The sequence below is a fragment of the Xenopus laevis genome, chromosome 4L (assembly GCF_017654675.1).
Source record: "Xenopus laevis strain J_2021 chromosome 4L, Xenopus_laevis_v10.1, whole genome shotgun sequence".
In the NCBI taxonomy this organism is placed as follows: domain Eukaryota; kingdom Metazoa; phylum Chordata; class Amphibia; order Anura; family Pipidae; genus Xenopus; species Xenopus laevis.
The window spans coordinates 99,159,264-99,175,236 of record NC_054377.1 but is presented as its reverse complement, the minus strand read 5'-3'; the positions used below and the strand labels follow the sequence as shown (position 1 = coordinate 99,175,236).

General features: G+C 36.4%; 1 protein-coding gene across 2 annotated transcripts in view; it reads left to right on the top strand.

The window, feature by feature from the left end:
- plppr5.L (phospholipid phosphatase related 5 L homeolog) overlaps positions 1-15,973 on the top strand; it is a 96,068-nt gene that overhangs the window by 68,775 nt on the left and 11,320 nt on the right. The window contains exons 4-6 of one of the 2 annotated variants that reach the window (XM_041589279.1): positions 4,120-4,296; positions 10,141-10,260; positions 13,051-13,095. In XM_041589279.1, coding sequence (XP_041445213.1) covers positions 4,120-4,296; positions 10,141-10,260; positions 13,051-13,095 — 342 coding nt within the window. 2 annotated transcript variants of the gene reach the window in all.

Below are 15,973 nucleotides of genomic sequence, written 5' to 3'. Positions count from 1 at the left end.
CTTTCTGAGTTGTCTTGAAGGTGTTCATCAGAGTGTTCTTTTCAAGGAAAACTCAAACAAAATCCAGTTGCTTTAGACTTATTTCTTCTAAATACTGTATATCATTGTCTGGATGGATTGAAATCTTCATTGATAATGTGAGGGTAGCGTTTTATTGCTATTGATTTTATTATTCATCTTTTTAAGACCATTTCTTGTTCATATTTCTGTTAAAGATTAACAAGCTATTTAACTAATTTTGACCTTGCTTTCCAACCATCTGAACATGCATGGTAAAGGTATGGAATATGTTATCTAGAAAGCTCACAATTACAGAAAGGCTCCCATAGACTCAATTTTAATCAAAATGATCATTAAAATTATCTTTTTCTCAATAATAATAAACAGTACCTTGTACTTGAACCCAAATAACATAAAATTAATTCTAATTGGAGGCAAAACAAATTGGTTTAAATAATGTTTAAATTATTTTTAGCAGACTTAAGTTATGGAGGTCCAAATTAGGGAATTCTGGGTAACAGGTCCCATACATGTATCTACAGGCTGCTTGGTTGGTAAATAGTTATGTTAGTCTATCTATGGCCACCCTAACAACTACCTAGGGAAAGGGTGGTTTTAATGAATAGGTGGTAACCAACAAAGATTGTTAAAAAATGCAAGTTTATGCCTACATGCTTTCAACGTGTATGATACTTATATAATTAGGACAATGGTACATGATGAGATTTCAAGCTCTTTGTTAGTTTGTTATAAAATTGCATAATAGGGTGGTCTATGTCTGGAAAGCTCACCAGATGTGGTCTTGTGTTATATCTATACTGAAAGAAATAGTAGATATTACAGGTAGCATGATGCCTTTAACTGGCGTAGCACATGGATTAACAGTAAAAAAAGTGTTTTTATAAAGAGTTTTGCAGAATTCACCAGCAGGCAAACATAGGAGTTTTATAGTACAGTTAACTGTTATAGCTCCTGAAATGATGCTGAAAATTGGGATGGTAATTGCATTCATTGTGCTAAACAAGTTGTCAAAGGGTCATTATCAAGCCATTTCATTTGATTACATGCTGTAGTTGCTGCAGCTCTTCCTCACTGCTTAAAAATAAAATTCTGCTTCTCCTCTAATGCACATTGTTTACTAATTAAAGCACATTATGCTATGTGAGAAAAAAAATCCTATAATTGTGTTCTTAAAAGAGGAAATCTCTCCTTTTTCTAAAACAAAGCTGCCTGGCTAGCATACTTTTGTGCCTAGTGCATGTTCCCGTGAGTCTTTGTGACTATAGGGCAAAGGGGCAGATTATCAATGAGTGAGTGGATTTCTATTAATTCCAATGGAATTTTTAAAAGCATATGTTTCAATGGGTGAAAATTAGAGTTCCCCATTTCTTAAATAAGCTTCTAAAGATCCCATAGACACAAAGCAACTTATGGAGCACTCGGAGTGGTGTGTTGAAAATGTATAAACTTTAATAATCCATTTTAAAAAGTAATTTCAGCGTATCAGCATACAAAACATCTGGCTTCATGGCTTCTCGCCACTTCTTCAGAAGCCATGAAACGCGTTAAGCGCATGATCTGATGTTTTGTCATCTGAAATTACTTTTTAAAATGGGTTATTAAAGTTTATGCATTTTCAACACACCACTCTGAGTGCTCCGTAAATTGCTTTGTGTCTATGGATTTGACCCGAAGGGGGACGGATGTTACGTGCAGCACGGAGGTGAGAGTGTGAGAGAGGTGAGATGCTCCCCGTTCTTGGATTTATATTGTTGTAAAGATCCCATAGAAATGAATAGAAAGTAAGTGAGTTTTTCTGTGTTTAAATCTGCCTCTTTATAAAGTGTTTGTTGTTTGTGGGTGCTGTGGCTTAAACAGAGTAGTTCTCAAAACATGAGTAGGGATGCTAAAGTAGTAATGGGCCACAGTGGTTTTAGTACATTGTATATGTAAATGTAAGAGTTACAGTATATGGGTTACTTGTTTCAACATCTACTTTGTAGATTATACAGGCATGGCATCCATAATCCAGAAAACTCCAAATTATGGAATGGCCATCTCCCATAGACTCCATTCTATCCAAATAATCCAAAATTTTAAAAATGATTTTCTTTTCCTCTGTAATAATAAAACAGTACCTTGTACTTGATTCAAACTAAGATATAATTAATCCTTACTGGGAGAAAAACCAGTCTATTGGGTTTATTTAATGTTTACATAATTTTCTAGTAGACTTATGTCTAGTTATGAAGATCCAAATTATGGAATTATCCCATAATCCCGAGCATTCTGCATAAGAGGTCCCATATCTGCAGTTTACAAGGTTTTCTCAATATACTTATCGCTTAACACGTATCTCTCTGTTAAAGATAATGTAATGGTGCTGGAATTTCATGTTTGTAAACAATTAATGCCTACTTAATCATTTATTTTGTTTCAACAAATGTTTATTTTATTTTATTGATTATAAAAATATGAGTACACACAGTACAGAAAAAACAGACTCCTTATAATCAGACCTGCCATGATGCTAGGGCTCACAAATCAATAAACCTTCTTAATCTTTTTTTCTCTACAACCACTCATACATAATATGTATATACATATGTTTATCATGTGCATATATAGAAACAAAAGAGTCAGACAAGCTATTGCATACAAAAATCCAACAAATGCAACCAATAAAAGATGTATATCAGAAAAACGGGTGCTAACTGCTTTAAAGCAGTGGTGTATCAAAACAAGTAATGCACATAAATAACAAAGTCCTGGGGAGGAGGAAAAAAGAGGAGAAAAAAGGCACTCAAAATATTAAATAAAATGATTTGATACTTCACGGGTTAAATGCAAATGGTCCAACAGCTCTAAAAAGTGTTCCACATGGAGTGCTGCCTCCTTAATCTGCTGGTCCCATGCAGTCTACAAATAAACATAAAAGAATGGGAGAGCTCCTATTGTGTAAAACTGTATCAGCACCTTTATTCAAATAAAGCTATATTGCACTTACAATTTAGCAGAGAATAATTATCAGAACAGTCCATTAAATAAGTTCCCATATTTTGGTATCTCTACCTTTTCTGTTGTATACTTGTGAATATTTATGTCCTTTACTCCAAATTACAATTTCTCTGTATTTATACATTTAATTTTATTTTTAATCGTTGTTCTTTTGAGCAACCAATAGATGGCAACACTGTAATTGTAATTTTTTAGTAGAACCAACAGATGAAGATCTTTTCTGTTGCAATCTATATTATTACCGACAGATGGCGATCTCTCCAACTGTAACTCTTAATGTAACCAGCAGATGGTGCTAGTGCCACTTTATACTGATTTTATATTGGGTTTTTTTTTGGAATTATTTTACAACATATGATGGCCCTCTCTCTATTTTGTTGGCCTTATGGGCGAAGTAAGCTGAACCTCTAATGTTTCCTTTTATATTTGAATAAAGGTGCTTTAAAAGAATATGTTTATAAGAATGCAACCAAGGCTATATAAATTGCTACATTGCCATTAGAGACATGGGGCAGTATTAAATTAACCCCTCCTCCAGGATAAGATCATGCATTAATATCCATTGGTGTACCAATACACGCCACAGATGATCAGGCATCTAGGAAAGCAGAGTGCCCAACATGAAACAAGTACAATAAAAACTTAAGATGGGTAGAGCATTTCTAAAACAGAAGTAGCTCATAATACTAAATACTTTAATCTGATCATCAAACAATGATATGGACCTTAAAAAATTCTAGTTAGATCCTTTGTAAGTATACTGTATATCACAAGCATTTAACTATGGGGAGTTTGGGAATGTCAGCATCTGTGTTTAATGTGTAGAAATGTTCTACTTAGATTAGCTGTTTTGTTAAAGTTAGCTTGAATGGAATATCATTAATTGATGCAGAAGTTTTGGTATGGTAACCTATAGCCAAGCAAAGGGTAGAATTTATTGATTTGCTGTTGAAACACAAACAACACACTGGTTGCTATAGTTTACTATTTCTGAGCAAATTTGCTACCTCTTAAAAAATCTTCATCTTGTCTTCATATTTATAAATATAACTTATCATTGTGTGCTACCTGAATTGTTTACTGTTTTGTTTTTTCTTTCAGATGTATATTACCAGCACAATCAAAGCCAAAGGAACACGACTTGCCAAACCTGTCCTTTGTTTGGGTTTAATGTGTTTGGCCTTTCTTACTGGAATAAACAGGGTGGCGGAATATCGCAATCATTGGTCTGATGTCATAGCAGGGTTTCTTATTGGAATATCAATAGCTGTTTTTCTGGTATGTTCAACATATAACTCTTTATCATAAAGCTTTTTTTTTTGATAACTGTAACCAAAGACAATGTAAAATGTAAATATAAATATATACTAGGTTTCAACTTGTTTCTTGCTATTGCTTTTTGGTTCCTTCAGTTGATGAGACCACTGGAGCCATCTTTATATATTGTGCAGCAGTTTGTGGTACAGGTGTGGGACCTATTATTTTATATTGTAAGTTCTGAAAAACAACAGTACTATTTCCTATAGTATCCTGTATAAATAAACATATACCCCTTTTTTGACTGATCTGACTTTTCTCTGTAAAAAGAGAGCTTGGTGCTCTGCTTTGAAAGACATGGTACCTTGGAAAACCCCATATATTTATATATATGTATATACAGTATGTAAAATAGAAGGATACTATAATTTATAGAGGAATCTATGACCATATAAATGCATGAGACCAACGGCTGAGTGGTTTTATTCAAGTTAAGGAACTCAGAGAATGAAAGGCTGGTGGAACTGCTTCCCTGGTGCAGAGCTTTCCAAATTAATCTAATCTTGTGTGTTACTGCCTAGTGCTGGAGATTATGGAAAATTGGTGCTTGGTAAAAACCCAAGTGGTATCAGGACTCTCCCATGTGTAGTGCTGGCATCCCCCAGAATGGGTGTTGATTGTAAGGTGAAACTCAAAAGTAAAATAGGGGCTTTGTAGTTCTGGGATTCACCCAGAATGGGTGTTATTTGGGATGAATCTAAACCATTGCACAGCTGTAAGAACTAGGTCTTTTCTGCTTTTCTAAAATCTGAATATTGGTTACATATTAATGTAGTGTGAACAAAATGATGCTGAAAAGGAAACAATGCCCCAGTGTAGAAGGACAACTTAAGCCATTTATGGATGATCTATTTCTAGAGTAAGACCACAGACTTAGTTGTGCTGAGGCTGAGATGGATGAGGCAGTGCTGGAGGCCATAAAAGAGAGGAAGGAATGGCCAAACATGTAACTGGTGCTAGATGAGTGGAATGGAAAGTCTCCCCAAGGGGGCTTGGTAGTGCTGGCCTCCCCAGAGGAGTTGAAGAAAGGGAAAAAGGAGAAAATGCCAGGTGAACTCCAAAGGAGATTCAACCCAGCTCCACACCTTTCAGGGGAACACCTATACCACCACCCTTATAAGTCTCCCTTTACCCAACCCACAGCCATTGGTCCTTTAAATTTTTTTTACCTAATTTTACTCTGCCCTCGTCTGGGAAGGTAAGTACAAAGCCAGCCTGGGAAGCAAACTTTTGTACCATCCTATTAATTCTCCTGACCATCTGTAAGGTAAAGTATTTATAGCACATGGTGAAGGAAGTGATTGTTTACTGGCAATTTCATTATCTACTTTGCAAGGACCAAATGTGGGGTGGCATACATGTCCCCTTTTGCTCAAGAAATAACATTTTTTTCCTTGATTAAAACAATAGGCAAAAAAGTATGTGCAACACAAACCCTATCCATTGAACATGGCGAACAAAAGGTATACTGAACCTTTAATACTGCATGCTTCTTACAAAGTATGAACTTAACTGGAAGTGTTACACTACTTGGAAAATCTAGTCATCCTATGTTTAAGGAAGTGTCTGAAGAACTTTAAAATTTGGCATCTGTATACAAGATTTACTTACAAGTAACTGGAAATAACCCTTATGTTTTGATGCTGTAAGGTTTCATTATGTAGAAGAGGAAAATGATCTCTATATAACTACATATCTAAGCATTAGCCCATACATTTGGGCATTAAGTCTGTCTAATCTTTGCTTATATATTGTGTGTATATTTTGATTTTTGTTTGTTGCGCCTATACACAAGGGTTCATCTTACATACACCTCCAAGAATTTACCTTTTTCTAATTTCCAGGAGCCAGCTGCAAAAGGTACATATATTGTTTATGGAAAGGATTTTCTGCACAAGTATTCCCTGCTGACACCTACAGTATTTGAAACCAACCTGTGGGCTGGTTCAAAGTATCTACTATAGAAGCATTCTCTTTATATTAGCAACTTTACAGATCAATGAAATAATAAAACTTTTGAATTATACCTTTTGAGGGCTCCTCAAACTTTCTTTGAATTTTTATTCGAATCACCTCGAAATTTGACTCTTAGGGACAGATTTATCAAGGATCGAACTGAAAAGTAAAAAAATTCGAATTTCAAGTTATTTTGTCTACTTCGACTAGGAAATAGTCCAAATTCGATTTGAAAAAATTTGAAAATTCGAATATCGAAATTTATCATGTACTATTTCTTTAAAACATCAACTTCAACCATTTGCCGTCTAAAACCTGCTGAATTGCTGTTTTACCCTAAAGGGGACCTCCTAGAACCTATTTGGAGTCAATTGGTGGACTTTTTTTTTTTTGCAAATACTTTGAATCGAATTCGATCTTTCTTCGATTTGAATGATTCGAATACAGCCTGTTCACCTGCAGAAAAAAACGTCAATTTTTTAATAAGTTTTTAATACGTTTTCTTTTTTTTATTCGAATTTCAAAGTTATGGGAGTTCAAAAAAAACTCCCATGGCTTCGAAATTCGACCGTTGATAAATCTGCCCCTTAATGTGCAAGTTGCATGGTTTCTGTGTAGTCATGCAGTAGCTTTGCAAAATTCATTTTTAGTTATTTTATATTTAAGTTTATTTAGAGTATTAGTGTGGTGGTTATTCTGAAATACACAAGTAAATTTTCTACTTCATCCTTTTTACTATTTAGCAGGTCTTAAGTATATACACTGAAGGGCTAATTAATAATCAGCAGATATAATGCATATTGCAGGCTAATGTAAACAGTGATGGGCGAATTTATTCACCAGGCACGAATTTGCGGAGAATTTGCGCGAATAAATTTGTGAGGCGGCCGCGAAAATTCGCTGGCAAAAATTTGTCGGTGTCAAAAAAATGGACGCCAGCGTCCGTTTTTTGGACGCCGGTATCCGTTTTTTTTGCTGTCGGTGCAATTTCGCCAGCGTCCAAAAAAACGGACGCTGGCATCCAAAAAAATGGACGCTGGCGCTGTTTCACGAATTTTTCATCATTTCGCTGGAAATTCACAATTTTTTGGTGAAGCGAAACGGTGCAAATTCGCCCATCACTAAATGTAAACCATGTAGATTTCACAAATGGCTGGTATTAAAGGAATGTGATAAATACCTTACCAATATTAGCAATATTAGCAATAATAGCACCACCATCTTACACCTTTAAATAGGAACAATACACCATGCAGCAAAAGGCTTTAACTGCAGCACACATATAAATGAATTGCCAATTAGCCATATAACATACCGTTTTTACTTTTAAATGTTTTAAAGGGAAAGATGTGCAAACTTTCAATATGTGTTGTGCTAGCAGTACCCTTTATCAAAAATACATTGTGTAGGAATAGGTTGACTTTGGTTGAATATATTAGTACATTATTTTCATATTTTCTAAAGTGGACTGGACAATAGGAAGGGCAGAGGTGGAAGCACTAAAAGCTGTAACCACATTAATACAAAAATGTAATACAAAAAACAATATAAGTGGTGTCATAGAATTCTCTTTCCTATAGCACTTTGTTCTTCCTGCACCAGCCAGTCTGAACCAAAGTATATAAGGTAAAGCCACACTTTATAAAATCCACAAACAAACAACAAAAAAGAGCATGACAATAGCACAACATGTAGACAGTTTTCAAAGATCGACATGCTGGTGCTAATTATTCATGTTTCAGAGGTAAATATATATTTGTTGTTGAACTGTTGATACTATTGTATTACTATAATATTAAGAAAAAATTAGATAATAAAGACACTTTCATTTTTGCATTTATTTTTTTTGTCTCTAAATTTGAACTAGACACTTTGCGGCACATTTACTAAGTTTGAGTGAAGGATTAGAATAAAAAAAACTTCAAAGTATTTTTTTGGCTACCTCGACCATCGAATTGGCTACTTCAACCTTCGACTACGACTTCGAATCGAACGATTCAAACTAAAAATTGTTCAACTATTCAACCATTCGATAGTCGAAGTACTGTCTTTTTAAAAAAAACTTCGACCCCCTACTTCTCCAACTAAAACCTACCGAGCATCAATGTTAGCCTATGGGGAAGGTCCCCATAGGCTTTCCAAGGTTTTTTTGATCGAAGAAATTTCGTTCAATCGATGGATTAAAATCGAAGTCGAAGGATTTTACTTCGACGGTCGAATATCAAGGGTTAATTAACCCTCGATATTCAAACCATAGTAAATGTGCCCCCTGATTACAGCATTTATGTAACTTTAGAGACCGATCTATCTATTGCGAAAATAAAAATTTCCTATAAGCTTCATCTCACTGAAATAAGAAGTTTTCTAAATATAACCAATTAAACATTCTGTAGTGTTTATGAAACTAACCAAGTTATTCTTCACTGTCCCACACACAGCAACCTTTCTCCCTTTCTTTTTACTTCATGCAGTAGGTGGAGTCAGTATTTGATGGAGTTTGATGGAGAGAGAGGGTTGCACCCTTTGCCTAGAAGATATATTAGAGCTCATTCTTTTAAAATCACTCCTATTTTAAATTAATCCTGTTTGGCTGCATGCAGGGTCAGTTATTTTGTTAGCTTTTTATTTGTGCTGGAGTTGGTTATTTGAGTTAGCTCTAAAACAGCTACTGGGAAACGGAGCCCCCCTATAAGACATATTAGACCTACCTGTAAATCAAAATCGGACACAGGCCTCTGACCTCAGACTCTCTGGTTGTTGAGAATGAGATACTGAAGAGTAACTTTTCCTAAACGGTACAGAATTTTAAATTGATTATATTTAGAAAGTATAAAAATAGGGGTGTGGAAGCACTCTAAAGGCTAAGTAATAGTATATTTAAGTATAATGGAAGTGCTAGTTTTAATGCACATTCCCTGGGCCCCTGTCTCAAAAGTAAGTTTACAAAACAGGGGTTTTTAGTTACAAAGTTATGATCATAAAGTTGAAAAGCCACCATACCACGTCAAGGTAAACCCCACATGGCGGTCCCTAACTTGTTTGCCTTTCGGCCATAGTATAAAAAGTCTTACTGCATAGTAGCATTCAGTGTAATCAGTGTCTGTTGAACCTTGGTTTCAGTGAAAAGGATCTATCCTCCCCCGCCAGTATGCGGCTTTTAAGGGAGAGGCATTGTCCAACCAACGCCCATTTTTAAAAGTATAGGGCCCCATTAGTTTAAGGGGGGGTATGGGGTGCTATTAAAAACCACATGAAGCTCAGCCACAGCTTCTGGCAACAATACAATGTATAAAAATAGGGGTGTGGAAGCACTCTAAAGGCTAAGTAATAGTATATTTAAGTATAATGGAAGTGCTAGTTTTAATGCACATTCCCTGGGCCCCCCTGGGAACCCCAAGGTTCAACAGACACTGATTACACTGAATGCTACTATGCAGTAAGACTTTTTATACTATGGCCGAAAGGCAAACAAGTTAGGGACCGCCATGTGGGGTTTACCTTGACGTGGTATGGTGGCTTTTCAACTTTATGATCATAACTTTGTAACTAAAAACCCCTGTTTTGTAAAACTTACTTTTGAGACAGGGGCCCAGGGAATGTGCATTAAAACTAGCACTTCCATTATACTTAAATATACTATTACTTAGCCTTTAGAGTGCTTCCACACCCCTATTTTGTACATTATATTTAGAAAGTGTCTTAGTGAGATGAAGCTTATATTAGGTTTTCATCTTTATGCTAGATCCCCCTTTAAGACCTAAATCATGTAAGGGAAAGATAGACGCACTGTTCCAAGTCAGTAAAGCTCAGACCACATATGCCTAAATGGTTAATATTTTATTTTTCTAGGTAGTATGCGTGGTAAATAATTTTAAGGGACGACGAACAGAACACGAACACTGGCCAACTGAAAACTTGGCCCAGATGCCGATCATCAGCATCCCTCGGGTAGAGAATCCTTTGGAGAAGGTATGCTATTTATGATATGATATCTATTTTTCAGTTTTTCAGAAGAAGTTACAGGGCATTATGGCAAGATAATACTTTATGCGTAATATGTTTTTCTTACCATGTTTATACATATAACTAACTGTGCTTTTTGCCCTCATTAAAGGAACAAATCAGTGTAAAAATAAAAACAGGGTAACAGGGTTGTGCAAAATAAAAAATGTTTCTAATATAAAGCACTGCGTATCTTGACAGCGCTATATAAATAAATGATGATGAATATAGTTAGTTAGCCAAAAATGTAACCTATGAAGGCTGGAGTGACTGGATGTCTAACAGAACAGAACCCAACTCCCTGCTTTACAGCTCTTTAACTCTGAGTTAGTCAAGGAAGGGGGGCCACATGGAACATAACTGTTCAGTGAGTTTGTAATTGATTCTTAGCATGCAGGTCAGATTCAAAAGCAAAGCATTATGAACCATGTGGCCTCCCCCTCAAGTCACTGATTGGTTACTGCTTGGTAACCAATCAGTGGAAACCAAGAGAGTTGCAAAGCAGCAATTAGTTCTGGCTTTATATCAGATACGATACCATCAAGCACAGAGGATGGAGTGCAGGGTCAAATGGAAAATATGTAATGGCAAAAAGAAATGAAAAAGAGCTGACCCATCAAACTGCACCCTCCCATCCATAAGCTCCGAGTCGGTGAAGGGGTTGGCACTGTGACGGATCGTCTCCTTTTAGGGATCCCATCAGCATTCACATTTACTATGGTGGTAATTTGAATGTGCTACTTAATTATCAATGGTTAGCAGTTGCTTCCTATACATATAAACTCAAGAGCACATCATCTCCTTAACCCACCAATTGCCTGGTCAGTCAACTTCCTGCAGCTAACCTTTCATTTTAATGTTGCATACTAGACATTGTTTTAATAATACATTAAAGGTTACGTTTTCATTTTTACTCTTCACATGAGCTTCGGAGCTTATGGATGGGAGGGTGCAGTTTGATGGGTCAGCTCTTTTTCATTTCTTTTTGCTAGGGATGCACCGAATCCTCTATTTTGGATTCGGCCGAAACCCCAAATCCATCACGAAGGATTCAGCCGAATACCGAAACCAAATCCTAATTTGCATATGCATTTGCATATGCAAATTAGGGGTGGAAGGGGAAAACATTTTTTACTTCCTTGTTTTGTGACAAAAAGTCACACAATTTCCCTCCCCGCCCCTAATTTGCATATGCAAATTAGGATTTGGATTCGGTTCGGCTGGACAGAAGGATTAGGCCGAATCCGAATCCTGCTGAAAAAGGCAGAATCCCGAACCGAATCCTGGATTCGGTGCATCCCTACTTTTTGCCATTACATTCTTTATGTCAGATATCCAGTCACTCCAGTCTTTATACAATACATTTTTGGCTAACTATCCATATTAGAAACCTTTTTTATTTTATTTACCCAGTTTTATTTTTATACCGAAAAATTCTTTTAATAATAAAGTAAACTATTAGGTTTTTATTTTTCAGGTGGAATGGATTTGTGGTGAAATTCCACATTTTGCAATACATTTTGCTGCTCAAAAAAAAAAGAACGTGAAAAATACTTTAATTTTTTTCAAGCAAAATGCAATGAAGTTAATCAAACTGTATGTTATGTGGAAAAATGTCCATCAATTTAAATGCATTTCACAGATTTTTTTGAATCAATATTCTTCACAATTACGCAGTAACTGAACCGTCCGTGTGATTTTTCTCTGCGGCTGCAGCCGAATCCAGCCGGCTGCAGCGCGCGCGATCTGCCGGGGGTGCGGGCCCTGGCCCAGTTGCACCCCCTGCTCCCCCGGTAGTTACACCCCTGCAATTTCTTTATCTTTATTTGCCCCTAATTTTATGGATTTTCCACTTATCTGCCATAGAATATAAAATCTATGGCCCATGCTTCTAGGTCCTTATTTCATCTATAAATATGAAGAATATGGTGTTTAGAGTGTAAGAGATTAACAAATAAAAATGATGCACTGAAAAAGCTAAACCAGCATTTTCTCACAGTGGTGCTATTTAAATTTATTTTTAACATGAATAATCTTATGCTCCTGAGGAAGTTGCACTTTAAGAAAAAACACAATGGGCTATTGACTGATAACACCATCAAGAATTGTCCATAGTTATTTTACTTTGCCTGGCTAAAACATTTTGACAGTGTTCTTTCTCCTTGAGTCGTAGGTCAGGGGCATGTGCACCCAGACCCCACATTAAGGGATTTATTTATTAAGGTCTGAATATCCGAACCTCTAATTATTCCTAGTTTTCGGAACAAAAAAAAACTATGAATTTTACGAGATTTATTAAAGTCCGATGGTCTAAAAACTCTCAATCTGAAACCCCAGCATCTAAAAGCTATCGAGGTCCCAGTATCTGTGCTGATGTCCGTACCGATATCCGATGTTTTCAGGGTTTCGGCGCAAAAAGCTCCGAAGTTTGCCCAACCTTATTTTTTCTGCCTTTTTTCTTCATAAATAAGGTCCATTCAGGAATTCGGAGTTGCTCGAAGTTTGATATTAGAAATACTGTGATAAATTCGGACCTTGATAAATAACCCCCTAAGGTTGGCGTGCTTCTACTGACTATTGTACAAAAATCAAATGTTTTCAGCTTCTTATTGATTGATAAGCTAATTTTCTGTCAACGATTGCAAATGCAATATATGTGTTAAAGAAAATTCCACAATGGGAGGAAGCCCCTCTTCTGTATTATTTATTATTATTTCTTTATTATATCTTATTTAATCTATGCTGGCATGATCAAAGTCACTCCGCCAAGAAAGGGTTTGCAATGAGGCCGAAAGATGTGTTGTAAGTAATTTATCTTAAATGTACAATAGTAAATACAAACTTTTTCTCTAGTATAAAATGATCTCCATCTGAGGATAAGATTAATAGGGCCTATTGTATGGTTAAAGTAATAGCTGCAGACACATTGCTTGCTGTATCTAATAACCACTGCAAAGTGATTTGTCACGCCAGAGGAGTATAAGTCGTGATTCAATAAAATCTACTGCTGACTTGCATTGTCTGGGGCCAACAGGAACAGTTTATTGTATATATATACTCAGACTGCAGAACAGGAACAGTTGAAGTGCTTGGTATAAAATATTATACTCCAAAGATGTATTCAAAGATCTATTCAACAATACCATAATAATCAATGTAAACCATATTAATACAAAATGTAGCATACTATAGAAATATTAATACAGTTACTTTCTATGTATGTTCCAGAACATAAAGCTCATTGCCATAGTTCCTTGGAATCTAAAGTAGCCTATAGTGTTACTTTCTATTAATCAAATAATCAAGTTGGCCTGGGTGCAGGCACATGCAGAGGATTTAGCTTGAGTGTGCATTTTGACTTGGTTTTAATTATTTTTATTACAAAACAAAGGTGATGCCCTAAGTTATACAGCGCCTTTTAATATAGATAAAATACTGTTATATGTATACTGTAACATTGTTCACTCCTTATACAGTCTTACCTTGTTTATTATTATACTTAGGGTATGAGTTTACTTATATGACAAATCTCTCATACGTTTCAATTGATTTCTACAGATTATTATATCTCGTATAGCTTTCTTTCTGCTTTCTTAAGAATTTGTATTTTTATTCTATTCCTTTTGGATCAGTTTTTTTCTATTCCTTTTGGATCAGTCTAGAAATTAGCAACTAGGATTGAACTTTGTCTGTGGTATCTGCAGGATGGAGCTCTCAGAGTTTTAGCCTCTACATGTACGGAAAATCCGCATACATCCCCTTCATCTAACAAGAACCACTGCATGACACTTCTTTATTGGAATGTTCCTGGCCACAGCTTTATTAACCTTACCATAGAATCCTCCAAACATTAGCATCATGTGTATGTAATATATAACATAACCACATTTTATTATACATTCATAACATCAGAATATAACATTGATATTGTGTAAACCAATATCCCCTTGAGCCTCTGTCAGTCTGCTTTTCTTTGACCCAAGAAATATCCTCTAGCCGCAACATCCTGCTCAGAGGATACGCCGTCAGCCTCGAAATCCTTTAGAGCCTCCCCTAACTGGGTGCCTCCATTAATGCTGCATAAATTGCCTGCCTCTGATTTCCCCCTATGGTCACCCACCTTAGGGGTTAAACCATCACATCATGAATATGCCTCTCCTAGCGGCACAGTTTTAGGTCCCTGCAGACTGACAAGGGCCTGCCTCTCTTCTTTCTCCTACTATTAAATGGTGGCACTCCTCAATTAGATAGGCACTAAAATGGCCACCAGTGCCCACCTTTAGGCTTAACCACCCCCCTTTTCCTAACCCCTCCAATAGAGTCCTGCCTGTTTTAACCCTGTATCATGATGCCACTCCTCCTATCCTTGTTGCTATCCATGGCATCACTTTCTCCTTCATGCGATGTCCTATGCTCTCTGTCCTCTTCCTTTAAGTCCTCTTCCTTCCGCCCTCTTCCCTACGCCCTTGCAGCTCAGCACTCCCCCCTCAGATCTCTCTTTTTCAGACTGAGGGCGGAAGGATGAGAGCAGAAGGCTGAGGGCAGAGTTCTTATGACTGACGGCTGAAAAGGGAGGGTAGAGGATGGAATTGTGATTGCAGATTTGGATGATGACTGGCGGTAAAAGCAACCGACGCGCCATACCGAAGGCATAGGACATCGCATGAAGGAGAAGTATTTCACTGCAGGATATCCTAAAATGCATTCCGTATACATGTCCCTGTATGGAGAACTAAAGCTTAACTTTTCGGGCTTCTCTACCAGCACAAGGCAACCACAGCCCTTTAGTAGTAGAGGTCTGTGCCTCCAAAGATGAACCAGAAGCTCCCCAACTTATTTTAGAATCCAAGCTTTGGAAAGGCAGCTGAGCCACAGGCACAAAGTTTAGCAGCGGTATTAAGTAGAGCACAAAATGCATTGATTGGTACAAAACTGAGGAGCAAATGGGAAAAGAAAATGAGGGGTTTTTATTTAACATAAGTTATCTCCAGATTGAGAATTATAAGCATGGGATTGAGAATTTGTTTCATTTTTAATGTAAAAAGGCTCATTTACAAACACAACTTCAAAGTGCTGCAGTGTGCACATTCAGCTTAATGTATTAAATTAAAGATGCAAAGCCCAAGGTACACAGATACAAGGGAACCCAAGCTGAGAAGGTGTTGCTTTCATGTTAGAATCTGCTTTGGCAAAGCACATGGAAGCTATGGAGCAGAATACTTGCAGTTATCTGCTATTGTACTGAAATTTGGCAAGAAGATACAGGTTTGGGATGCCTTCTCTGGATACCTGTTTCGAGAAGCTCAGTATTAAGGGCATCAGCTATAGAGTCTAATTTTTTCTAAAAAAATATTTCCTTTTTGCTGTAATAATAAAACAGTACCTTGTACTTGATGGTTACTAAGCTGCATAAATTCATATTGGTGGAAAATCAATCCAACTGGGTTTATTTCAAGTTTAAGAGATTTTTAGTGATTTAACTTATGGTGATCTAATTATTCGAGGTCCCAAGCATTCCGGAAAATAGATCATATACCTTTAGTAAAAAGTAGTGGTCTTGGTTTATTTTGTATTCTTTTTTTTTTTAATTTATTTATATTTTTATTCTTATTTTTCTATATTGTAGTCTTATGTTTCTTTCTTTCTTTCTTCTCACAAGAATGATCATTTCTCTTTCTGT